We start from the raw sequence: 27,487 nt of genomic DNA, 5'->3' as shown, positions 1-27,487 counted from the left end.
GTGGTATTAAAATAGTTTATGATTGTTCAGCTGCTCTGCACTTTACATCCTCTTATGTGTCATAACCATTTGGGGGATGACAGAAAAATAGACACTTTTTTTTAAATCTTTTTTTTTTTTTTTTTAATATAATTTAAAATTTTAATGTATATTTTAAATTACATTAAAAAAAAATACAAAAGCCTTTAAACTACCAGACAATGAATATGCAAAATGTTCCTCAAAGTTTACATTACTGTTATCATTGTTATCTACTGGTAGAAACGTCACAGACCAGAGATAGACCTGGGAAGCAAGTTTTGCTTTAGATGGTGCTCAGTGGGACCAGGTGCCCCTTAAATGGAGGATAGATTTTTTTTAATCAAAAGCTGAGCTTCTGAACATGTAGGGGAGAAAAATTAGAGATATGGGAGATAAAGAAACATTACCATCTGAGATGCCATGTGATATACATAGAAAGAACCCCTGTACTCACCCAGAACGTTGTCACTGCATAATAACTTTACAGGAGTAGGAGTAATAGGACTTCTTCAACTATAATAACTATACCTTAAGTACTTATCATTTTTGGAGACAAATCAAAGCGACCCAAAAGGTGGTTTAGGATCTAGACTGTATTGTCCACTACCACTTCCTCACTGTGCTCTACTTCCTCAAGCAAACAACGCAGAAGAGGCTCTATCGAATGTAATGGAATATTTAAGCACCTCGTACAGGGACACATCCACCTGTGGAATTTACAAGCCAGTTCTAACAGTACAAGGAAGAGTGGCTGAGCTCTGAACACAGCAAGATCTCTACAGCAACTTAATGCCAAAATAATCACTATTCCCATGCAATGAAGTATCACCGTGCTAATCTGAAGGTTCCTAACAGGATCACAACATCACCGAGCTGGGGTGTGTTCAAATACCAACTTCGTAGTTCTACAGTGCATACAGACACAAGGTCATCATTACTGAAGCCCCCTTTGCTGCCCATCTCACCCTCTTCTTTTTGTTTCATATTGTTTCCTCCAGCTCAAATTCTGGGCCAGATGACTTCAAAAAGCTCTTCATTTTTCTATCCCTTTAAGACTCCAACGCTTTACAGCATTAGAAGTGTGGCTGACTTTTTTTTCCCTGACTCCCAGCAGTGCTGTCTTTCAGGTCACAGGAGAGGTTTTGATTTCCCACTCTTTGTCATTCCAGCATCAACTTAATTTTCTGTTTTTCATTCTCTTGCTGCTTCCCTGGGACATGCAGCTGGTTTCAGAAATTAAGGTGACAATTTGCTCAAACTACTGGGGTAAAATTTGCCCATGTAATTACCCTAATTGCATGTGCAATCATATGAACCATGTACACAGGTGAACTATTCAACCTCAGCTGGTCCTCTGTGGGTGCATTTTTGAACAAGCAATTTTGAAAATACAGGCTTCCAGATGAAGCTTATTTTTGTTGTTATGCCTCTTTGTCCCATTTTTTAAAACACCATTTTCCAATTGCCAGCCCATTTCTCCAACCCAAGGCAGTCACATATCTGCTCTCCTACCACTGTACTTTGCCAGCTGTTATTCAATTGAATCTGTTATTCAAATGAAACAGAGGGCAGGGAAGAGCGGAAAAGAAACACAGAAACAGAGATGTTAAAGAACAGTAGTAGCTAAAATACCGAGCTAACTAAACAGAGACATTTAAAAGCCAACACGCAGTAAGGCAGCTCTACCTTTGCATAACTAAGCTCCAAGTTTTTTTATTCATATGCTTTTAGAAAGAACTTCTGTGCATATATCACAAAAAATGATGTGTTTTAATACTTAAAAGGGACTGAATGGTCGTATAAAATTTGAAATGTCACTTGGAACTCCAGGGATGTCCAGTTTGCAGGGTGAAAGAAATACTGCTCGATTTATTACACAGTAATATATGAAGGTATATTATGAGAGACAATAATCTTCATTCCCAGGCAATTTCAGCTTTCCAGGTAGTGTGGATATTGCAGTAAAGTATTGGACATTCTTCATTGCATCTATAAAAGTGAAGTTTTTACAATTTCATTTTGTGGACTTTTTTCCCATCCCATGAATAACAACTCCAAGTCTGAATCTGTAGCTTCCAAAAGGCATTAACTTGGGTAAGATGAGTTGGTCTTGAGATAAGTGATCAAAACTAGCCCTTGCACTCATGACATGAGCTTCTACCCAGTACATTCAGCATTTATGTCGGTACTCCATGCCTACCACAACCAGGAATCAGATGCAAAATCCAAGTTCGTTAGTATCTGTGTGACATCTCATTGTAGTGTTTAACTATGGGGTGAACTGGGTTCAGGGTTTGCAGGTGCATCCTGACAATTTCAAGAAAGCATAAAGAAATCCCTCATCTTACAGCGTTCTCCAGTCCCTTCACTGATGATACTGAACCTCACAAATCTTCCCTGGGTGGCTGAAGAAGTCACGGCAGTGAGATTCTCCCCCCCATCCTAAGAAGAAACAGTGAAGGAAAGCAGTAACTACAAAAGCTTCCACCTCCATAAAGTACATCATGAGAAAATGGATTAGCCTTCACAACAGATCCATTAGCCAGCACCCCAGTATCCTCTTTGTTCTTGCCAATTCTAAAGCACGCTGTGCCAGTATTGGATCAGCTCCTAACAAGAGACAAGCTGGTCCTTGCCTGTCTGCACAGAGCCTAGCACAGGCACAATTGCTATGGGAATAATATATTACCAAATGGACTTAAATGAGCATAATAACAAACAAAAGATAATCATACACACTCAAACTAATGCAAATAAGAATATAATTCAATCAACTCATTAACTTTACTAAAAGCTAGCTTTGTACATCAGCCTCCTGGCTCTTAGAACTGTCAAAGGAGCGCAGACATCTGATTATGAACTCCCGTTGTCAGTCAGGAGACTAGACATGAATGCTGAACAAAAATAATTCCTTTCTGAGCCCACGGAACATCGTGTTCATATCTAATATTCATGCTACCTTGAAAATACAAGGTAGTAGCCATATAAAATGGAATAATTTCTGAGGCTTAAAGCTGAATTGTTTAGTAGTCCAAGACATTAATATCACTGAGCTCATATCAAGTAATCTTCAAGTGCAGCGAAATTCCCAAGTGACCTTGACTAATCTGAACAGATTGGGTATGAAAGCATCGAGGGAGCTGCAGGCACCTCATGGGGGGAACCTTTACTGTTTCAGAGCAAACACTGTGCGTGCTTTTGGGACTGGAAGACCAAAGAAACAAGAGACAATGCATTTGGTCCCCCCTGTTCTTAAAATGACCATTAACTAATTCGTTTTTGTGGATGTTTAGACATGATACTGTTTTCTCCAAAGGCAAACAATAGTACAGCACTTCCATAGGATATTGACAAGCAAGAGAACAAGATCATAGACATTACATATTAAGAAACCCTTGGCCCTATCTATGCCAGACCTCCTCTGTGAGGTCTTTTTTGGTCTCTACCAAGGCATACAAACAGTGGCACAGCCCTCTGGGCAATTTACCAGAATCTAGCATTGTGTTGGCCTGTTATAATAACAGGCCTCTGGACTCTGGGACAAGCTCTTATAATTCAAGAGACTGAGCGTATTCTCCTGCCCGACCTCCTGAAAGCGCATGGAAAGTGCTGGAAAATAAAAGGAAAGGCAGCAAAGCACCCAAAGCCTCAGCTACTCAGCTTTCAGAAAACAGAAGCACCAAGCAATAAAACCAACTGCTGACATGAGACTGGTGCCGAGTCCCACAGACAACGATAGCAGACAGACTCCTATTTTAGAGACTTGACGAAACAATAAATTAGGTGAGGGTGTGTTAGAACAACAGCTGGTTGCTAATTAGTCGCAGCCCCCTCAGCAGGGTATCAATAAAGCAGCAAAGAACATCTCGAGTAAATTAAATTTTAAAAACCCCTACTGCAATCACTCCCCTGACAGACCCTTCCTTCATCTCCCTTCTCAGCTTTTTATTTATTGTAATTACTTTAGTAATAAGATTTGTTTCCTTGTTATTATATGTATTACTATGCAGGGCGGCAACAACAACAATAACAACAATAGCTAGGAAGAGTTATGTTGCTTATTTATCTCTGTGGCTGTTATTGGGCCACTGGGTGGATAGAGCAATGAGGAGGTGGGTGCCTGGGAAAAGCAGTAAATAGAAAAGAAAGCATATTCCTCAGGAGCAGAGACATATGGGGACATATTTACAAAGGAGGAAACACTGACAATGAGCGAATAGATCTAATAACTCAGGGGAGCCCAACAGCTCCAGCTGATAAAGGAAGGAATAAACAATACTGCATTAGAAGTGCTGTCAGGAGTCCTGGGGTGTAGCTGCGTGCCAACAGAGGTTTACCATAGGAGAGCCAAGGATGGACTGCCATGTTAGCACAGGGCAAAGGCTTTGTCTGAAATAGGGTCATCTCCCACAGCATACTGATGTACTGAGAAGAGTTTGGTGGAGGATCAGACTCTGGTTCTGGGTCCACCAAGGGAGAAGCTGCAAAGACTTAAAGAATCACATACCCATATTTTATCTTATGTTGTTCATGTACTAGCCAGATTTCATAGCATCATAGACTCATTAAGGTTGGAAAGACCATTTAGCCAAGCTATCAGCCCATCCCCACCATGCCCAGTGACATCCCTCAGCGCCACATCTCCACGGTTCCTGCACACCTCAAGGGACAGTGACTCCACCACCTCCCTGGGCAGCTGTTCCAACACACCACCATTCCTTCTAAAAAGAAATTTTGCCTAATATCCAACCTGAACCTACCCTGGTGCAAATTGAGGCCATTACCTCACATCCTATAGATCTAACCTTCCAAATCATGGGCTTCTGCTATAGGGAATCTGCTGAGACTATCAGGAACAATAAGGCTGCTTGCCTTGAAGAAGTATAAGTGGTCTTAGACCCTCTTCACTAGAACTAAAGAACAAGCACCCAAAATTCTCAGGACGGCCTGCTGAGAAGACCGTGATGGCCAACAAGAAGCACATTTTCACCAGTTATGCCTCACCACCAGTGCAAGATCACTGTCCTCTTTATGGGGACAGCTGAGGCAACACCAGAGGCAAGAGAGCAGCACTTAGATAAGAACCATCTACTGCACTCAAAGAAAGTTCACCCACAGTTCATAGCACTTCCCTGAGCCACATTCCAGATGCAGTACAAGCATTCCTCAGACATGGCATTTTCATCTGCTCTGAGGTCCCGAGTCAGCGCTTGCAAATAGACCACCTTATAACACAGAGCTCAGAGCACAGCCATTCTAAATGAGTAAGGACTGAATCTTATGCAAAAATGTTCTTCCACACGCATCTACCCAACTACCGTTGGCACTATCCTTAAAGAAATGCACGCATCACACATCAGCTAGTCTGGAGAGACCCCTTAAATTGTGCTTGCAAAGTGCATGGCATCCATTTAGATATGCAAGACTAGATTCTGAGAATTCAACTCCTCTTTAACCCTCTGATCAGAGAGAAGCAAACAAGAGAAGGGAAGGGAGAGTAGGAGGGATGTCTACAGCCACATGGCTTTGTGTGCCTCTACTTCAAGATTTAATCCTCAAGGATGCAGTTCTGGGTCATCAAGTGAGTCCTCAAGTGCGGCCCTTAGCTTGTTTGCTGTCTATGTCCAGCTCTGCCTCTGACTACGTGGAGAACAAAATGTCTCAGTGCAGGAGAGTGCACAATAATATAGGAGGAAATAGAAGTTATATACACAGATAATGCTTTTGGGTAGAAGAACTAGCTTGCTTCTGTTCTTCCTACAAGTATCCTTCAAAAAAAAAAGAAAAGAAAAAAAAAAAAGGCCCTTGTTTCAAAAAGTAAGTGGGAAACATTAATAGTTAATAGTTTCCCTTCTGAGAGCATGCAATAGAAATGTGTTCTGAAAGGGCTTTCAGAGGACGTTTCTATCTCTCCATTTCTGTAATTGTCAGAGTTAAAGCTTTTCTCTGCTGGATTCCAGGGCGCAATAAACAAAGCCCTGTAAGTAAAACAGGATGGAACAAACAGCCTGACTAAAGTGAGAGTGAATATCAATAAAGAGAAACAAACAAAAAGCCCAGCTCACCTGCCTTACCTATAAGCAGCAGCAAAGCTTACTCAGCCTGTGTTGTGGGAAGGCAGGTGCAGAAGGGAACAGGGTGTTTTTAAACCAGATAAAGAATAGTCCATGGCTATAATCCAAAATGCAAATCAGGATTTCCTCTTCCTAACAGCTACTATGGTTACCCCATGCCTTCGAAGAAGTCACACTGCTTCCAAAAAAATTAATCTTCCTTTACCAAAATAGACTCACCGGCTCCCATCTCCACTGATTGGTTCAATTCATTTACAAAAACACATCAAGTTCCTCTCATTGAAAAGCTTCTTTGATTCAACAGTAGGGAAAGGAAAGCGAGAAAAGGGCAGACAGAAGGGAAGAAAGAGGAAACATGAAAGGGAGTAAAGAAAAAGGAAGAAGGTGGCAATGGAGGAGAGAGACATGAACTTGGAAGAGAGAGATTGGGCAGTTCAAGACCTGTGGATGCTCATAATAGACAGTGCATGGGCAGTCTGAAGATGAAATATTCTTTAAAACAAAAGCACTTATCTAGGAGTTCCACCTCTTGTTTGATCAATCATATCGCAAGGCCGAATCATTTTTAATTTAATACTTCTGGGAAGTGGGGGGGAAGCACTCATTAAACACGGGCACGGTTGGCAAGCACTGCGCGTTAGCATTTGGCACTATTTATTATTGCTGTTTATGGTGATATAAATTAGGTTATACTGATATAATTAATAACCCTAAATTCAGGGGTAATAAATAGCAATATTTATATGAAACTGCAGACTCTGAAGAAGTCCAGCCAAAAAAATCCCCACAAAATGCTGACTACCACGTTGTGACTGCTAACATACACATGGGAGCACCAGGTACGTGGGTGCAGAAGATATGCAGGTGTGAGCAGACACTGAGGAATGGCTGCATACACAAGCTGTTGACAGAAGGGTATGTAGCATGTGCACAGAGAAGACAGCCTAAAAGCAGGTCACAAGATGGTACACAACTGCATGGAGAAGTGTTGGTGCACAGGCAACTTGTTGCTCCACTGTGTGGTAATGAGCTTATGTGGAACAGTGTGAACAGCCAACAGTGCTGGGTATTTCTTTGTAACAGAACTGTTTGTGCTGTCATAAGCTTTTACAAGTTCCTTTCCTGACCCTGGTTTTAGTGGATGAATCAGAAGAACTAGATTGAAGAGAAAATGCTCCTGGTACACATATTTCACTCATTTCAAGCTGTGTGAAGGTTGTGGTGTGTCATTATTTCATCCTCCCAGGAAGAAAACTCAGGGGAAAGAAAAAAAAAGGAGGGGGAAATGCTCAAGGTCACATACTTCATCAACAGCAGAGCCAGGAACAAAGCACGGGTCTCTCACTCACCCAGTATAACTCAGCAGTTTCCTAATCAAAGTGCTGTGCTCCTTCATGGATTCTCCACCGCTGTGTAGAATGGAATTCCTTCTCTAGCTTTCCTGTTAATCCGTGATTTAATTTAAAAAGACGATAAAGGGATGAGAGAAAACAGTCAGCTGAACACCAACCAATACCTTGGGTTTTCACAGAACAGCCTTCGCAAGATAATCAGCCTACAAGGACACTTTCCCTTTAGTAATTTAATGCCTGTCACTTTGGACCATCTTATAGCACCGTTCTTGGAGATTAAGACTACTTTTACTTGTAAAGAAGAAAAAAAACACACAAATAACTATATCAGGTCAGACCATACATCTATCAGAGGCAGCATCCCATTTCCAGCAGTGGTCAAACACTACTGTGTGACAACACACAGGATGCACTTAATAAAAAGTAGTGTCTAACATTAAAATATATAGCCACTACCAGATCAGCTGAAATTTATTTGACAAACCCTACATCTGACTGCTATTCAGGACAGAGCAAAGGCTGCCCAGGGAGGTGGAGTCACCATCCATTGGAGACCTTAAAGAAACATGGAGATGTGGTACTTCAGGACACGGTTTACTGGGCAATACTGGTTGTAGGCGGACGGTTGGACCAGATGACAGACTTCTTTTCCAACCTTAATGATTCCATGAGAACAGTCGCACAGAACACAACTGCTCATCAGTACTCTCTGGATTGAACAAACTCAAATTATATGTGATATTGGGTAGTGATTTTTATTTTTATGTGATGACAGCCTTACTCATACAGACATGCTTGCATCACCACTACCTTCATTTAGCATCAGCAACAGGACTCAACTCTCTCCATCACTGACAGACAGGAATAAATCCTCATAGTACTGACTGATGTGAAAGGGAGTGAAAGGGAAGGCTGTTTCCTAGCTCAACCACACACAGTCAGAGCATAATCACATTACTGCCATCATATCTGTGACAGAGGAACATTCTCTGCATGCAACTTTCAGATCACATTAACCAAAGCAAATACCAAGGCCCTGATCGTCTTGTTGCTGCACAAGGCTCTCGAAGTGTGATTGCACGGTATCCTGCTGGGATGAGCACTCTTCCACTGAGCTGTGCCTGCAGCAGGGAGTCAGCTGGGGAAGGGGCACAGCTGGGCTGCTGGAAGAAATCCTTTGTAACCATGCGATGGCATTCATCTTTGTGACGGGCAGGGAAGCATTATGCACACCCCAGCACACAGGACTGGGGAGGAGGGAGAGAGTGAGGAGCTTCAAAAGAACTGCCAACAGAAAAGAATTCAACCCTTTTTTAAATATAAAGATACCGAGGTAACGAGACTAGAGCAGGATTAATACCAGATAACAGAAGGATGGATGGGTAGTACAGAAGATGCACTTTCAAAGCATGAAGATTCGAAATGAGTGATGATTCAAAATAAACAGTGGATTTGACACATTCAGTCGTGATTGTAAATCTCAAGGCAAATAAGTGGCTTCCTGAAATGTGCTACAGAGACCTAAAAGTAAGTAGTATGGACCTGTTTACAGCTACTCAGTCAATAATGGCCTACAGACCCTTTTCCTGGAAAAAGAGCTTCCCTTTGTGGCAGTGATTTGAATGACAACAGAGTTTAATACAGCACTTAAACCTAGATGAAGTAGAACATTAATGGACAAAGAAACCTGCATGTGCTTCCACATGCAGCAAGGGACTAAAAGTCATCTCCAAAAAGCTGCCAATAAACTCTAGGCCAAGAAAAGAAGCTTTTCTTTCTGTGCAGGAACACCTCAGTCCACTGAAAAAGCACATGGGAAGAAGCAAGAGCAACAGAGCCATGGGAGGCCCCACAGCACAGCATTTAAATTGGAGCATGATGGAATGGTTCTCTCCCTTCCCCAGGCTTCATGCTTAGCTACAGAGCCATAGCCAAGTCCTTGGACCTCTGCTCCTATCCCACACCAAACTTTCCTACTCATCACCAGGTTGAACTACAGTGGAAGCTCCACACGTTCCTGTGTGATATGAGCTCAGACAGTACCCTTCATTCCAGGTGTCACCAAAAGCCACACTGTCCCTCCTGAGGACCCTTCCTCTGCTATGCTCACTCCTGACAGCTGGAGAAAAAAGGTCAGACATTCCCTCCAGCCCTCCATCTGCTGGAAACTTTAATTAAGCAGAGTGAAAGGAAAAACAGAAAGCCACAATCTTTCATTTTTGCTTCTGCTGTCTGGAAGAATCAAGGAAACATTTGGTGCCAGCAGAAGCTTCCAATACTCGGGGGCAGCATCCAGCTCCCCTGAACAGCCTAAACTACAACACACTCATGTCCTGGGGAGAACAGGAACACAAAAAACTATGCTCATAGTCGCAGACCAGAGGCTAAGAACACTCCAAGCTGCCCTCTGCTGAAGCCCAGACCACAACAGAAAGGAATTAGATTAGGACCAAATAAGCTCAAGATTTGCTTAAGGTCTTTACCCTGTTTCTTCAGCACCGGATCAGCACAACCTGACCTGAAACCAGATGAATGGTTGTAGTGATGATGTGGGTAGGAGCAATGTAAAGGCAGCTCTGAAGAATGCAAAAAGAAACTGGTATATTCATAAGCTCAGAAAGACTTGGAATCTCTTCAGAAGCATGTGGGAGGAAACAGAGTAAAGGAGATAGGAGAAGGAGGGAGTTTCATTATACGGAAACATTTCCATAAAGATACGAGCATTTAATAGATCCTTACATCTTTCCCCCATTCAGGTTATATAAAGCATTAATTAAAGCCAGTTATTCCCAGATATATCAGCTTGCAGATAAAGTTTGCCCTGCTGATTTGGCAGAATAGATAACTTTCCATTCAGCAAGTAAGATTCAGTTTGTCTGCTATCGCTAATACTTCACCCAGTCAGTTGGGACACCTTACGGCCCCACACAGTACAGAACCATGAATATCTGATGCACACGAGACAGCACACTGGGCTGTATCCAGGACTTACATTCTCCTTACAGGACTGATCACAGGATGAATAAAACACAAGGCAAAAGGCAACAGTAATTCTGGCCCAAAACACTGAAGACTAGGCCTGCTAAGTATACAGCAGTAAAGCCTGCAGGTAAACCCAGTGAAAATTCACAATAAGTATGTTACTACAACGCACTTGCCATTGATGACTCCATCAGGGTTGAGCATGGGGACAATCTTGAAAATGAAACATTTCCTCAGGAGATCAGCAATGGGATCACTGCTCACAAGGAACTCCAGGGTCCCCTTCATCACCCAGCTGGCGTTGCCTTCACCAGGATGAACACGGGCCATCAGAAAGACATAAGGACGACTGTCTGTAAAACAAAGCAAAGGCATGGAGATGTTATGCACAGAAGCTGCAGAGATACGATGCCAACTTTTTTTTTTAAGAGAGAATCTTACTAAACAGTTCATGGACAGAGCCTAATGAACCCCTGTTGCAAAGCAGACTAGCAATTTGGCAGAGAAAATTGTCTTGCTATCAGATACGTTATTTGCCATTCCCATGAAAAAGCACCCTCATTTGGCCTAGTTACACGTCTCCAAAAGCTCTCTGTATACACATGCTCAGAAGAGACCAAATTTGACAGCAGATTGTTTGAAAATCCCATCTGTGTTGAGCAAAATCCACAGATGGGCCAAGGGAAGAAGACAGAGGTAGACACCTGCCAAGCATAGAGAATAAAAGAAAAGGACAAAGCAATGATGTGTCTTAAAATTATCCTTCTGTGAATGTTCACAATCTCAGGCTGCTGTCACAAATCAACCTGACACATTTGCTTTAGTGGAAGCCACTATCTGACAGGGAATCACAACGATGCCATGATGTTTTTTGCAGCTCTGTCAGAGCACAGGCTCTCTAGTAAAGGGACAGAAAACAATCAAAGGTATCATCTGAGCATCCTTGTAAGCAAACGCTGATTTAGCAAGTTATGCTTCTATGTCCTCAGCTCCCAAAGCTGTACTAAAGTCCTTCAGTTTTCTAACAGCTTTACAAATCATTACTCAATTAATGTGAAACACAGAGGTGGAATCACAGAACCTTTTGAGTTGGAAAGGATCCTTAAAGGTCACTTGGTCCAACTCCTCTGCAAGGATGTAGACAGGTCTGGAAACAATCCCACATTCACCCCTTCCCATTCATAGGCATTTGATGGGCATGACCAGAGTCTCCACTCGAATTCATACAGAGCAATCATACTGTGGTCCAGTAAAGCAACCAGAACTCTGCTATTCAATAGCCGTGTACTAATCTTTATTTTTCCTTTATCATTCTTGCACCTTACCCTGAGATTAGTATATTTTCACTGCTGTGTATACATTAGTGCCCAAGGCGCTAATGGACTGTAAAAGATCCCTTCAGCCAATAGAGACATACTAGGAGTTCTGCTTACTTTTTATTACAAAAACATATATATATTAGAAAACAACCTCTATTCAGCTCCAGCTAGATGCTGTGCATTACAGTCTACCTTAGTAATGCTTTAAAACAGCAACAAGCAAAAACTACTTTTCACAAAGGCATCAGTTGCATTTTGCTATTTCCAAACATTTTCTTCTTTCTCCCATCATCATGATTTAGTGCTGTTTTGCAGGCTCATTGCTGAGCTAAACTTATGGGACTGTGTTGTTGTAGTTGAGAATGAGGCTCTTGAGGACTCCTAATGGACAACAGCTGTAAATAGCACAAAGCAAAATAAAACATGCTCCCTTGCAACTGATGAAAACGGCTTTAACTCCTGTCTCTTCTATACATTGGGAAAGCATGCAGCATGTTAATTGAGCGATTCTTTCTTCAGTTACTCTATGAGAAAACGAAACCACAAGAAAGGGTCTTCACATCTCAGAAATGGAAGGTTTGCCACAATTCAGCTAATTGAGGATACTGTGAGACTGGCAGAGATGTGAATTCTGCTCTCCTCAAGACTGATAAACCTCTGTCTAACATTCAACGTGACAAAAGCTTCTAGAGAGTCCTGATTTTAAACCCCAGGAAATAGTGGATCCATAGGATCCAGGTGGGGAAACATCTCTATTCCACTTAAAACTCCCTTTCTAAGCTTCACTCCCCTCCTGACAGGTATATTTGCAATGCCAAAATCACATCTCCGGGCACCAACTGGCCGGCAATAGTCAAGATTTCTGCACTTAGCTGAGCTGCTACACTTCATTCTTGATTCACTATGCCCCATAACAGCAGTGCTGATGAAGCCACCCCAGTGCTGCTGATCTGCTCTGGGACACACCTACTGTTCTGAAGTGTAATTTTGGTCCAGAGCCCCTTGATACCACCTTGTGCTACACTGCACCTCCTCAGGACACCGAGACACATGTTCTTCTATGTTTCCTTCAGGGCCCAGAACTGAGTTTGATGCTTCAAAATCCCCAAGTCAGTCCTTACACTGAATCCTCCCCAAGTCCTGGGGAAGCTGCCAGAAAGCTCAGGTTACCCATTTATCTCTGCAAAGCCCACATGACACGTAACCTTCACTGGGAATGTAAATAATAAAAAGAGTGAGCAGAGGAACCTTTTCGTGCTACATAAAGCCCCATCCAACAGATCTTGTCTCATTACTCTGTGCTACATTCTGACATGGCCAGGATATAACGTGCCACTAACAAAACCAGAGATGAGAGATGAAAGGCACTGATGCCTCTTGCAAAACATGGAGCAAAAACCCTTTGAGTAATAAATCTAACGTATCAACCACCTCCCACCTTCCCTTCTCTTTATTCATTTTAACTGTGGATATATGCATGAAAATAAGAGCTTTGTTCCTACAGTACTGCTAACTTGTTGCTTAATCTCCTGCCTATTGCAGGGATCTTCCTCTTGATTTTATCTGATTTGGAAGTTAGAAATCATGACATCAGTTGGGGAAAGATCAATCTGAAATAAAAGAATGAAACCCCGTTAACAAATCAATGTCTCGCCTCATAAAAAGAGGCACAGAAGGGAAATGAAGTGCACTTCCAGATGCCCTGACATGGGTTAAAATTCTATGCATTGTCAAGCTGCTATTTGGGCCACAGCGTTTGAAAGGGAACAAGGTTTTGAAATGACACAAGACTGGGATTTCATTAGGAGTCAAAGGGAATCATAAAGAGCGTGTGACAAATTCAACCTAGATCCAGGTCTTGACTGGAATGATTCTGGCTGTGCCTCTGCATACCTCTCATCCTATCAGCCCCAAGCCAGAGCCCACAAAACATAGGCCTTCCCTCCACTCCCCCTTATTCCTAAATACAACATGACTTTATCATGAGAGCTGCACAGATCAAAGGTTCAAGTTTACCCCCTGGACATAAGAGATAAACAAAGAAAGCCAACATTCCCACCCAACTTCATTATGTGTGACCTCTACAGCATATTCTGAGAGTCAAATGATGTGTAAAAAAGAGCATCAAACGCAGTTCTGCTGCGTGTATCACGGCTGCATCCTGCCTTGGATACATCTGAACTGCCCAAGGCTGCCTAGTTAAACAAAGTCTGACAAAGACAGGATATGGTGTGATGTACATCAAATATATTCAAGGAGAAGGAAAAAAAAAAACAACTTCAAATACTGAGATCACAGAAAACTTGAGACTGCTCTGAGGCAGAACCTGTGTTGGTCACTTTCCTCCGCTCCCCACCCAAAATCTTTCCCCAAGTTGTCACATTTTCAGTTACTCCACGATGTAATACTATGCTCCTCCATTTACCCCACCTCCTCCTTATTTCCTGACCCTGCATTTGGCAAAATCCTACTCAAAGAGACACATCTTAATGCAGAGGCAGCTTACCTAGTCTGACAGGGCCCACTGCTGTTTTCCAGAATTATCAGAGAGATAACCCTCCCTTAAATACACTTACACGATATGCGTTATCAATGGTCCTCATGGCAAAGAAGTGAATGTTACAAATCACCTTGGTTAACTGCTTTCTACCATCAAAGCTGGGTGAAGGTATTCCAGGCTCCAAGTTGCTTGGAAACATCCCTTAGTGGATGAGTTTTATGAATTCACTCACCAATGAATCAGAATGATTAGAAATGACTGCAGAGACCAATACATGTACAAAGCATCCAGACATAGTACAGTTTAACATCCTACTAAAGATGGATATTCTCGTTATTCTTTTTCTGGGTTATTCCCCCAGCCCCTTAACTCCAAGAAATTAGAATGTCAGGTTCTATAAATCATTTTGGGGCAGATCCCAAAATCCCAAATTCTGAAGGCAGATGGAAATTCTACACACATTTGACTAATATTCCATATGATGCAACTAAAAAACAACCAAGTGAACTAATACCTGATGAAACAAAAGCATACCTATAGCGAAGGATAGGGAAACAAGTCTGCAAAGAATCCTCAATGATGAGAAGCCTCAATGCTTTACTTAGAATCCTCAATGCTTAGAACACTCAATGTTTAGATCCCTCAATGGCTTAGAACAATCAATGCATAGAATCCTCAATGCTTAGAATTCCAATGCTTAACAGAGAATCCTCAATGCTTAGAAACCTCAATGCTTAGAAACCTGAATGCTTAGAAACATCAATGCTTAGCATCCTCAATGCACAGCTTAGAATCCTCAATGCTTAGAAAACTCTATGCATAGAGTCCTTAATGCTTAGACACCCCAATGCTTAGCTTACTCAATGTTAAGCAACCTCAATGCTTAGCTTAGAATTCTCATTGCTTAGAATTCTCATTGCTTAGAAACCTCAATGCTTAGTTTAGAATCTTCAATGCTTAGAATCCTCAGTGCTTAGAATCGTCAATGCTTAGAATCCTCAATGCTTAGAGAGCTCATTGCTTTGCATTCTCAAAGCATAAAATCCTCAATGCTTAGCATCATCAATGCTTAAAAATCTCAATGCATAGAGTCCTTAATGCTTAGAAACCTCAATGCTTATCACCCTCACTGCGTAGCTTCGTATCCCCAATGCTTAGAATCCTCAGTGCCTAGAATCCTCAATGCTTAGCATCCTCAATGCTTAGCTTAGCATCCTCAATGATTAGAATCCTCAATGCTTAGAAACCTAAATGCTTAGAAACCTCAAAGCATAGAGTCCTTAGTGCTTAGAAACCTCAATGCATAGAGTCCTTAATGCTTAGAATCCTCAATGCTTAGAAACCTCGATGCTTAGAAACCTCAAAGCATAGAGTCCTCAGTGCTTAGAAACTTCAATGCTTAGAATCCTCAATGCTTTGCATCCTCAATGCTCAGCATCCTCAATGTTTAGCTTAGAAACCTCAATGCGCAGAATCCTCAATGCTTAGAATCCTCATTGCTTAGAATCCTCAATGCTGAGAAACCTTATTGCTTTCAAACCTCAATGCTTAGCACCCTTAAAGCTTAGAAACCTCAATGCATAGAGTCCTTAATGCTTAGAATGATCAATGCTTAGAATCCTCAATGCTTAAAGTTCTTAATGCTTAGAAACCTCAATGCTGAGAATCCTCAATGATGAGAATCCTCAGTGCTTAGCATCCTCAATGCTGAGAATCCTCATTGCTTAGCACCCTCAATGCTTAGCTTAGAATCCTCAATGCTCAGAATCTGAAATACTCAGAAACCTCAATGCATAGCATCCTCAATGCTAAGAATCCTCAAAGCATAGAATCCTCAATGCCTAGAAACCTCAATGCTTACCAACCGCAATGCTTAGCTTAAAGTCCTCAAAGCTTAGAACACTCAATGCTTAGAAACCTCAATCCTTAGCATCCTCAATGCATAAAATACTCAATGCATGGAGTCCTTAATGCGTAGAAACCTCAATGCTTAGTATCCTCAATGATTAGAAACCTCATAGCATAGAGACCTTAATTTTTAGTAACCTAAATGCTTAGAAACCTCAGTGCTTTGCACTCTCAATGCTCAGCATCCTCAGTGCTTAGTTTAGAACCCTCAATGCATAAAATCCTCAATGCATAGAATCCTCATTGCTTAGAATCCTCAACACTGAGAAACCTCAATACTTAGAATCCTACATGCTTAGCTTAGAATCCTCAATGCTGGGAATCCTCAATGATTAGCATCCTCAATGCTTAGAATCCTCAATGCTTAGAATCCTCAATGCTTAGCATCCTCAATGCTAAGAATCCTCAATGCCTAGAAAATTCAATGCTTACCTACCGCAATGCTTAGCTTGAAATCCTCAAACCTTAGAACACTCAATGCTTAGAAACCTCAATCCTTAGCATCCTCAATGCTTAGCTTAGATTCCTCGATGCTTAGAATCCACAATGCTTATAATACTCAAAGCTTAGAATCCTCAATGCTTAGCATCCACAATGCATAAAAAACTCAATGCATAGAGTCCTTAATTTTTAGTAACCTCAATGCTTAGTATCCTCAATGATTAGAAACTTTATAGCTTAGAGACCTTAATTTTTAGTAACCTCAATGCTTAGAAACTTCAACGCTTTGCACCCTCAATGCTCAGAATCCTCAGTGCTTAGTTTAGAACCCTAAATGCATAAAATCCTCAATGCATACAATCCTCATTGCTTAGAATCCTCAACACTGAGAAACCTCAATACTTAGAATACTCAATGCCAAGCTTAGAAACCTCAATGCTTGGAATCCTCGATGCTTAGAAACCTCATTGCTTAGAAACCTAAATGCTCAACGTAGAATCTTCAATGCTTAGAATCCTCAATGATAAGAGCCCTAAATGCTTAGAAACCTCAACGTGTTGCATCCTCACATCAGAGCTTAGAATCGTCAATACTTAGAATCCTCATTGCTTAGAATCCTCAATGCATAGCTTAGAATCCTGAATGCTTAGCATCCTCAACGCTTAGCATCCTCAATGCTTAGCTTAGAATCCTCAAAGCTCAGGATCCTCAATGCTTAAAAACCTCAATGCACAGAGTCCTTAATGCTTAGAAACCTCAATACTAAGCATCCTCAGAGCTTAGCTTAGAATCCTCACTGCTTAGAAACCTTAACGCTTATAATCCTCAGTGCTTAGCATCCTCAATGCGTAGAATCCCCAATGCTTAGAAACCTCAATGCTTAGCATCCTCAATCCTTAGTATGCTCTATGCTTAGCTTAGAATCCTCAATGCTTAGAATCCTCAATGCTTAGCATCCTCCATGCGCTGCTTAGAAACCTCAATGCCTAGAATCCTCATAGCTTAGAATCCTCAACGCTGAGAAATTTTATTGCTTGGAAACCTCAATACTTAGCATCCCTAATGCTTAGAAACCTCAATGCATAGAGGCCTTAATGCTTAGAAACGTCAAAGATTAGAAAACTCAATGCTTGGCTTAGAATCCTCAATGCTTAGAAACCTCAATGCATAGAGACCTTAAAGCTTAGAAACCTCAATGCTTAGAGTCCTTAATGCATAGAATCCACAATGCTTAGCATCCTCATTGCTTAGCATCCTCAATGCATACCTTAGAATCCTCAATGCTTAGAAACCTAAACGCGTAAAATCTTCAATGTGTAGAATGCTCATTTCTTAGAATCCTCAATGCTGAGAAACCTTATTGCTTAGAATCCTCAATGCTTAGAAACCTCAATGCTTAGAATCATCAATGCTTAGAATCCTCAATGCATAGAATCCTCAACGCTTAGCATCCTCAATGCTTATCATCCTCATTACATAGCTTAGAATCCTCAATGCTTAGCATCCTCAATGTTTAGCATCCTCAATGCTTAGCATCCTCAATGCTTAGAATCCTCAATGCTTAGAATCCTCAATGCTTAGAATCCGCAATGCTTAGAATCCGCAATGCTTAGAATCCTGAATGCTTAGCATCCTCAATACTTAGCATCCTCAATGCTTAGAATCCTCAATGCTTAGAATCCGCAATGCTTAGAATCCGCAATGCTTAGAATCCTCAGTGCTTAGCATCCTCAATGCTTAGCATCCTAAATGCTTAGAATCCTCAATGCTTAGAATCCTCAATGCTTAGAATGCGCAATGCTTAGAATCCTCAATGCTTAGTATCCTCAATGCTTAGCATCCTCAAAGCTTAGCTTAGAAACCTCAATGCTTAGAATCCTCATTGCTTAGAATCCTAAATGCTTAGAATCCTCAATGCTTAGCATCCTCAATGCTTAGAATCGTCAATGCTTAGCATCCTCAATGCTTAGCATCCTCAATGCTTAGCTTAGAAACCTCAATGCTTAGAATCCTCAATGCTTAGAATCCTCAATGCTTAGCATCCTCAATGCTTAGAATCCTCAATGCCTAGCTTAGAATCCTCAATGCTTAGAATCCTCAATGCTTAGAATCCTCAATGCTTAGAATCCTCAATTCTTAGAATCCCCAATGCTAACAATCCTCAATGCTTAGAATCCTCAATGCTTAGCTTAGAATCCTCAATGCTTAGAATCCTCAATGCCTAGAATCCTCAATGCTTAGAATTCTCAATGCTTAGAATCCTCAATGCTTAGAATCCTCAATGCCTAGCTTAGAATCCTCAATGCTTAGAATCCTCAATGCTTAGAATCCTCAATGCTTAGCTTAGAATCCTCAATGCTTAGAATCCTCAATGCTTAGAATCCTCAATGCTTAGAATCCTCAATGCTTAGAAACCTCAATGCTTAGCATCCTCAATGCTTAGAATCCTCAAAGCTTAGCTTAGAAACCTCAATGCTTAGAATCCTCATTGCTTAGAATCCTCAATGCTTAGAATCCTCAATGCTTAGCATCCTCAATGCTTAGAATCCTCAATTCTTAGAATCCTCAATGCTAACAATCCTCAATGCTTAGAATCCTCAATGCTTAGCTTAGAATCCTCAATGCTTAGAATCCTCAATGCCTAGAATCCTCAATGCTTAGAATCCTCAATGCTTAGCATCCTCAATGCTTAGAATCCTCAATGCTTAGCATCCTCAATGCTTAGAATCCTCAAAGCTCAGGATCCTCAATGCTTAGGAACCTCAATGCACAGAGTCCTTAATGCTTAGAAACCTCAATACTTAGCATCCTCAGTGCTTATCTTAGAATCCTCACTGCTTAGAAACCTCAATGCTTAGAATCCTCAGTGCTTAGAAACCTCAATGCTTAGCATCCTCAATCCTTAGTATGCTCTATGCTTAGCTTAGAATCCTCAATGCTTAGAATCCTCAATGCTTACAAACCTCAATGCTGAGAAATTTTATTGTTTGAAACCTCATTGCTTAGAATCCTCAATGCTTACAAACCTCAATGCATAGAGGCCTGAATGCTTAGAAACCTCAAAGATTAGAAAATTCAATGCTTGGCTTAGAATCCTCATAGCTTAGAATCCTCAATGCTTAGAATCCTCCATGCATTGCTTAGAATCCTCAATAGTTAGAATCCTCAATGCTTCGCATCCTCAATGCTTAGCTTAGAAACCTCAATACTTAGAATCCTCAATGCTTAGCATCCTCATTACATAGCTTAGAATCCTCAATGCTTAGCATCCTCAATGCTTAGCATCCTCAATACTTAGCTTAGAATCCTCGGTGCTTAGAAACCTCAATGCTTAGCATCCTCAATGCTTAGCATCCTCAATGCTTAGAATCCTCAAAGCTTAGCATCATCAATGCTTAGCATCCTCAATGCTTAGAATCCTCAATGCTGAGAATCCTCAATGCTGAGAATCCTCCATGCATTGCTTAGAATCCTCAATAGTTAGAATCCTCAATGCTTAGCATCCTCATTACATAGCTTAGAATCCTCAATGCTTAGAATCCTCACTGCTTAGCATCCTCAATGCTTAGCATCCTCAATGCTTAGCATCCTCATTGCTTAGCTTAGAATCCTCGGTGCTTAGAAACCTCAATGCTTAGCATCCTCAATGCTTAGCATCCTCAATGCTTAGAATCCTCAATGCTTTGCACTCTCAATGCTCAGCATCCTCAGTGCTTAGTTTAGAACCCTCAATGCATAAAATCCTCAATGCATAGAATCCTCATTGCTTAGAATCCTCAACACTGAGAAACCTCAATACTTAGAATCCTACATGCTTAGCTTAGAATCCTCAATGCTGGGAATCCTCAATGATTAGCATCCTCAATGCTTAGAATCCTCAATGCTTAGAATCCTCAATGCTTAGCATCCTCAATGCTAAGAATCCTCAATGCCTAGAAAATTCAATGCTTACCTACCGCAATGCTTAGCTTGAAATCCTCAAACCTTAGAACACTCAATGCTTAGAAACCTCAATCCTTAGCATCCTCAATGCTTAGCTTAGATTCCTCGATGCTTAGAATCCACAATGCTTATAATACTCAAAGCTTAGAATCCTCAATGCTTAGCATCCACAATGCATAAAAAACTCAATGCATAGAGTCCTTAATTTTTAGTAACCTCAATGCTTAGTATCCTCAATGATTAGAAACTTTATAGCTTAGAGACCTTAATTTTTAGTAACCTCAATGCTTAGAAACTTCAACGCTTTGCACCCTCAATGCTCAGAATCCTCAGTGCTTAGTTTAGAACCCTAAATGCATAAAATCCTCAATGCATACAATCCTCATTGCTTAGAATCCTCAACACTGAGAAACCTCAATACTTAGAATACTCAATGCCAAGCTTAGAAACCTCAATGCTTGGAATCCTCGATGCTTAGAAACCTCATTGCTTAGAAACCTAAATGCTCAACGTAGAATCTTCAATGCTTAGAATCCTCAATGATAAGAGCCCTAAATGCTTAGAAACCTCAACGTGTTGCATCCTCACATCAGAGCTTAGAATCGTCAATACTTAGAATCCTCATTGCTTAGAATCCTCAATGCATAGCTTAGAATCCTGAATGCTTAGCATCCTCAACGCTTAGCATCCTCAATGCTTAGCTTAGAATCCTCAAAGCTCAGGATCCTCAATGCTTAAAAACCTCAATGCACAGAGTCCTTAATGCTTAGAAACCTCAATACTAAGCATCCTCAGAGCTTAGCTTAGAATCCTCACTGCTTAGAAACCTTAACGCTTATAATCCTCAGTGCTTAGCATCCTCAATGCGTAGAATCCCCAATGCTTAGAAACCTCAATGCTTAGCATCCTCAATCCTTAGTATGCTCTATGCTTAGCTTAGAATCCTCAATGCTTAGAATCCTCAATGCTTAGCATCCTCCATGCGCTGCTTAGAAACCTCAATGCCTAGAATCCTCATAGCTTAGAATCCTCAACGCTGAGAAATTTTATTGCTTGGAAACCTCAATACTTAGCATCCCTAATGCTTAGAAACCTCAATGCATAGAGGCCTTAATGCTTAGAAACGTCAAAGATTAGAAAACTCAATGCTTGGCTTAGAATCCTCAATGCTTAGAAACCTCAATGCATAGAGACCTTAAAGCTTAGAAACCTCAATGCTTAGAGTCCTTAATGCATAGAATCCACAATGCTTAGCATCCTCATTGCTTAGCATCCTCAATGCATACCTTAGAATCCTCAATGCTTAGAAACCTAAACGCGTAAAATCTTCAATGTGTAGAATGCTCATTTCTTAGAATCCTCAATGCTGAGAAACCTTATTGCTTAGAATCCTCAATGCTTAGAAACCTCAATGCTTAGAATCATCAATGCTTAGAATCCTCAATGCATAGAATCCTCAACGCTTAGCATCCTCAATGCTTATCATCCTCATTACATAGCTTAGAATCCTCAATGCTTAGCATCCTCAATGTTTAGTATCCTCAATGCTTAGCATCCTCAATGCTTAGAATCCTCAATGCTTAGAATCCGCAATGCTTAGAATCCTGAATGCTTAGCATCCTCAATACTTAGCATCCTCAATGCTTAGAATCCTCAATGCTTAGAATCCGCAATGCTTAGAATCCGCAATGCTTAGAATCCTCAGTGCTTAGCATCCTCAATGCTTAGCATCCTAAATGCTTAGAATCCTCAATGCTTAGAATCCTCAATGCTTAGAATGCGCAATGCTTAGAATCCTCAATGCTTAGTATCCTCAATGCTTAGCATCCTCAAAGCTTAGCTTAGAAACCTCAATGCTTAGAATCCTCATTGCTTAGAATCCTAAATGCTTAGAATCCTCAATGCTTAGCATCCTCAATGCTTAGAATCGTCAATGCTTAGCATCCTCAATGCTTAGCATCCTCAATGCTTAGCTTAGAAACCTCAATGCTTAGAATCCTCAATGCTTAGAATCCTCAATGCTTAGCATCCTCAATGCTTAGAATCCTCAATGCCTAGCTTAGAATCCTCAATGCTTAGAATCCTCAATGCTTAGAATCCTCAATGCTTAGAATCCTCAATTCTTAGAATCCCCAATGCTAACAATCCTCAATGCTTAGAATCCTCAATGCTTAGCTTAGAATCCTCAATGCTTAGAATCCTCAATGCCTAGAATCCTCAATGCTTAGAATTCTCAATGCTTAGAATCCTCAATGCTTAGAATCCTCAATGCCTAGCTTAGAATCCTCAATGCTTAGAATCCTCAATGCTTAGAATCCTCAATGCTTAGCTTAGAATCCTCAATGCTTAGAATCCTCAATGCTTAGAATCCTCAATGCTTAGAATCCTCAATGCTTAGAAACCTCAATGCTTAGCATCCTCAATGCTTAGAATCCTCAAAGCTTAGCTTAGAAACCTCAATGCTTAGAATCCTCATTGCTTAGAATCCTCAATGCTTAGAATCCTCAATGCTTAGCATCCTCAATGCTTAGAATCCTCAATTCTTAGAATCCTCAATGCTAACAATCCTCAATGCTTAGAATCCTCAATGCTTAGCTTAGAATCCTCAATGCTTAGAATCCTCAATGCCTAGAATCCTCAATGCTTAGAATCCTCAATGCTTAGCATCCTCAATGCTTAGAATCCTCAATGCTTAGCATCCTCAATGCTTAGAATCCTCAAAGCTCAGGATCCTCAATGCTTAGGAACCTCAATGCACAGAGTCCTTAATGCTTAGAAACCTCAATACTTAGCATCCTCAGTGCTTATCTTAGAATCCTCAATGCTTAGAATCCTCAATGCTTAGCATCCTCAATGCTTAGAATCCTCAATTCTTAGAATCCTCAATGCTAACAATCCTCAATGCTTAGAATCCTCAATGCTTAGCTTAGAATCCTCAATGCTTAGAATCCTCAATGCCTAGAATCCTCAATGCTTAGAATCCTCAATGCTTAGCATCCTCAATGCTTAGAATCCTCAATGCTTAGCATCCTCAATGCTTAGAATCCTCAAAGCTCAGGATCCTCAATGCTTAGGAACCTCAATGCACAGAGTCCTTAATGCTTAGAAACCTCAATACTTAGCATCCTCAGTGCTTATCTTAGAATCCTCACTGCTTAGAAACCTCAATGCTTAGAATCCTCAGTGCTTAGAAACCTCAATGCTTAGCATCCTCAATCCTTAGTATGCTCTATGCTTAGCTTAGAATCCTCAATGATTAGAATCCTCAATGCTTACAAACCTCAATGCTGAGAAATTTTATTGTTTGAAACCTCATTGCTTAGAATCCTCAATGCTTACAAACCTCAATGCATAGAGGCCTGAATGCTTAGAAACCTCAAAGATTAGAAAATTCAATGCTTGGCTTAGAATCCTCATAGCTTAGAATCCTCAATGCTTAGAATCCTCCATGCATTGCTTAGAATCCTCAATAGTTAGAATCCTCAATGCTTCGCATCCTCAATGCTTAGCTTAGAAACCTCAATACTTAGAATCCTCAATGCTTAGCATCCTCATTACATAGCTTAGAATCCTCAATGCTTAGCATCCTCAATGCTTAGCATCCTCAATACTTAGCTTAGAATCCTCGGTGCTTAGAAACCTCAATGCTTAGCATCCTCAATGCTTAGTATCCTCAATGCTTAGAATCCTCAATGCTTAGCATCATCAATGCTTAGCATCCTCAATGCTTAGAATCCTCAATGCTGAGAATCCTCAATGCTGAGAATCCTCCATGCATTGCTTAGAATCCTCAATAGTTAGAATCCTCAATGCTTAGCATCCTCATTACATAGCTTAGAATCCTCAATGCTTAGAATCCTGACTGCTTAGCATCCTCAATGCTTAGCATCCTCAATGCTTAGCATCCTCATTGCTTAGCTTAGAATCCTCGGTGCTTAGAAACCTCAATGCTTAGCATCCTCAATGCTTAGCATCCTCAATGCTTAGAATCCTCAATGCTTAGCATCCTCAATGCTTAGCATCCTCAATGCTTACAATCCTCAGTGCTTAGCATCCTCAAAGCCTATAATCCTCAATGCTTATAATCCTCAATGCTTAGCATCCTCAATGCTTAGCATCCTCAATGCCTAGCATCCTCAATGCTTAGCATCCTCAATGCTTAGAATCCTCAATGCTTAGCATCCTCAATGCTTAGAATCCTTAATGGTTAGCATCCTCAATGCTTAGCATCCTCAATGATTAGCATCCTGAATGCTTTGCTTAGAATCCTCAATGCTTAGAATCCTCAATGCTTAGCATCCTCCATGCCTCTCTTAGAATCCTCAATGCTTAGCATCCTCATTGCTTAGCATCCTCATTGCTTAGCATCCTCCATGCATTGCTTAGAAACCTCAATGAGTAGAATCCCCATTGCTTAGAAATTTTATTGCTCTGAAACCTCAATTCTTAGCATCCCTAATGCTTTCAAACCTCAGTGCATAGAGGCCTTAATGTTTAGAAACCTCAAAGATTAGAAAAGTCAATGCTTGGCTTAGAATCCTCAATGCTTAGAATCCTCAATGCCTAGCTAAGAATTCTCAATGCTTGGAATCCTCAATGCTTAGAATCCTCAATGCTTAGAATCCTCAATGCACAGAGTCCTTAATGCTTAGAAACCTCAATACTTAGCATCCTCAGTGCTTAGCTTAGAATCCTCATTGCATAGAAACCTGAATGCTTAGAATCCTCAATGCTTAGAATCATCAATGCTTAGCTTAGAAACCTCAATGCTTAGAATCCTCAATGCTTAACATCCTCAATGATTAGAATCCTCAATGCATAGCTTAGAATCCTCAATGCTTAGAATCCTCAATGCTTAGAATCCTCAATGCTTAACATCCTCAATGCTTAGCTTTGAATCCTCAAAGCTCAGGATCCTCAATGCTTACAAACCTCAATGCATAGAGGCCTTAATGCTTAGAAACCTCAAAGATTAGAAAATTGAATGCTTGGCTTAGAATCCTCAATGCTTAGAATCCTCAATGCTTCGCAACCTCAATGCTTACCTTAGAAACCTCAATACTTAGAATCCTCAATGTTTAGCATCCTCATTACATAGCTTAGAATCCTCAATGCTTAGAATCCTCAATGCTTAGCATCCTCAATGCTTAGCATCCTCAATGCTTAGCATCCTCAATGATAGAATCCTCAATGCTTTGCTTAGAAACCTCAATGCTTAGAATCCTCAATGCTTAGAATCCTCAATGCTTAGTATCCTCAATGCTTAGAATCCTCCATGCATTGCTTAGAATCATCAATAGTTAGAATCCTCAATGCTTCGCATCCTCAATGCTTAGCTTAGAATCCTCAATGCTTAGAATCCTCAATGCTTAGCATCCTCAATGCTTAGCATCCTCAATGCTTAGAATCCTCAATGCTTAGAATCCTCAATGCTTAGCATCCTCAATGCTTTGCATCCTCAATGCTTAGCATCCTCAATGCTTAGCATCCTCAATGTTTTGCTTAGAAACCTCAATGCTTAGAATCCTCAATGCTTAGAATCCTCAATGCCTAGCTTAGAATCCTCAATGCTTAGAATCCTCAATGCTTAGAATCCTCAATGCTTAGAATCCTCAATGCTTAGAATCCTCAATGCTTAGCATCCTCAATGCTTAGCATCCTCAATACTTAGCATCCTCAATGCTTAGCATCCTCAATGCTTAGCTTAGAAACCTCAATGCTTAGAATCCTCAATGCTTAGAATCCTCAATGCTTAGAATCCTCAATGCCTAGATTAGAATCCTCAATGCTTAGAATCCTCAATGCTTTGAATCCTCAATGCTTAGCATCCTCAATGCTTAGAATCCTCAATGCTTAGCATCCTCAATGCTTCGCTTAGAATCCTCAAAGCTCAGGATCCTCAATGCTTAGAAACCTCAATGCACAGAGTCCTTAATGCTTAGAAACCTCAATACTTAGCATCCTCAGTGCTTAGCTTAGAATCCTCACTGCTTAGAAACCTCAATGCTTAGAATCCTCAATGCTTAGCATCCTCAACGCGTAGAATCCCCATTGCTTAGAAATTTTATTGTTTGAAACCTCATTGCTTAGAATCCTCAATGCTTACAAACCTCAATGCATAGAGGCCTTAATGCTTAGAAAACTCAAAGATTAGAAAATTCAATGCTTGGCTTAGAATCCTCAATGCTTAGAATCCTCAATGCTTAGAATCTTCCATGCATTGCTTAGAATCCTCAATAGTTAGAATCCTCAATGCTTCGCATCCTCAGTGCTTAGCTTAGAAACCTCAATACTTAGAATCCTCAATGCTTAGCATCCTCATTACATAGCTTAGATTCCTCAATGCTTAGAATCCTCAATGCTTAGCATCCTCAATGCTTAGCATCCTCAACGCTTAGCATCCTCAATGCTTAGTATCCTCAATGCTTAGAATCCTCCATGCATTGCTTAGAATCCTCAATAGTTAGAATCCTCAATGCTTCGCATCCTCAGTGCTTAGCTTAGAAACCTCAATACTTAGAATCCTCAATGCTTAGCATCCTCATTACATAGCTTAGAATCCTCAATGCTTAGAATCCTCAATGCTTAGCATCCTCAATGCTTAGCATCCTCATTGCTTAGCTTAGAATCCTCGGTGCTTAGAAACCTCAATGCTTAGCATCCTCAATGCTTAGCATCCTCAATGCTTAGCATCCTCATTGCTTAGCATCCTCAATGCTTAGCATCCTCATTGCTTAGCTTAGAATCCTCAAAGCTCAGAATCCTCACTGCTTAGGAACCTCAATGCTTAGCATCCTCCATGCATTGCTTAGGAACCTCAATGCGTAGAATCCCCATTGCTTAGAAATTTTATTGCTCTGAAACCTCAATGCTTAGCATCCCTAATGCTTACAAACCTCAATGCATAGAGGCCTTAATGTTTAGAAACCTCAAATATTAGAAAACTCA

General features: G+C 40.8%; 1 protein-coding gene across 2 annotated transcripts in view; it reads right to left on the bottom strand.

Moving 5' to 3' along the window:
• LOC146752416 (cytosolic carboxypeptidase 4-like) overlaps positions 1-27,487 on the bottom strand; it is a 356,854-nt gene that overhangs the window by 176,532 nt on the left and 152,835 nt on the right. For both annotated transcript variants that reach the window (XM_085531855.1, XM_085531853.1), the window contains exon 2: positions 10,602-10,782. In XM_085531855.1, the coding sequence (XP_085387981.1) occupies positions 10,602-10,759 (158 nt within the window). In that variant the 5' untranslated portion in view covers positions 10,760-10,782. The remainder of the gene's footprint in view (positions 1-10,601; positions 10,783-27,487) is intronic.

This window comes from Coturnix japonica, unplaced genomic scaffold (assembly GCF_054131305.1).
Source record: "Coturnix japonica strain WE unplaced genomic scaffold, WE-NBRP24 Scf045, whole genome shotgun sequence".
Lineage (NCBI taxonomy): Eukaryota > Metazoa > Chordata > Aves > Galliformes > Phasianidae > Coturnix > Coturnix japonica.
This window is presented reverse-complemented; position numbering and strand designations above follow the sequence as displayed.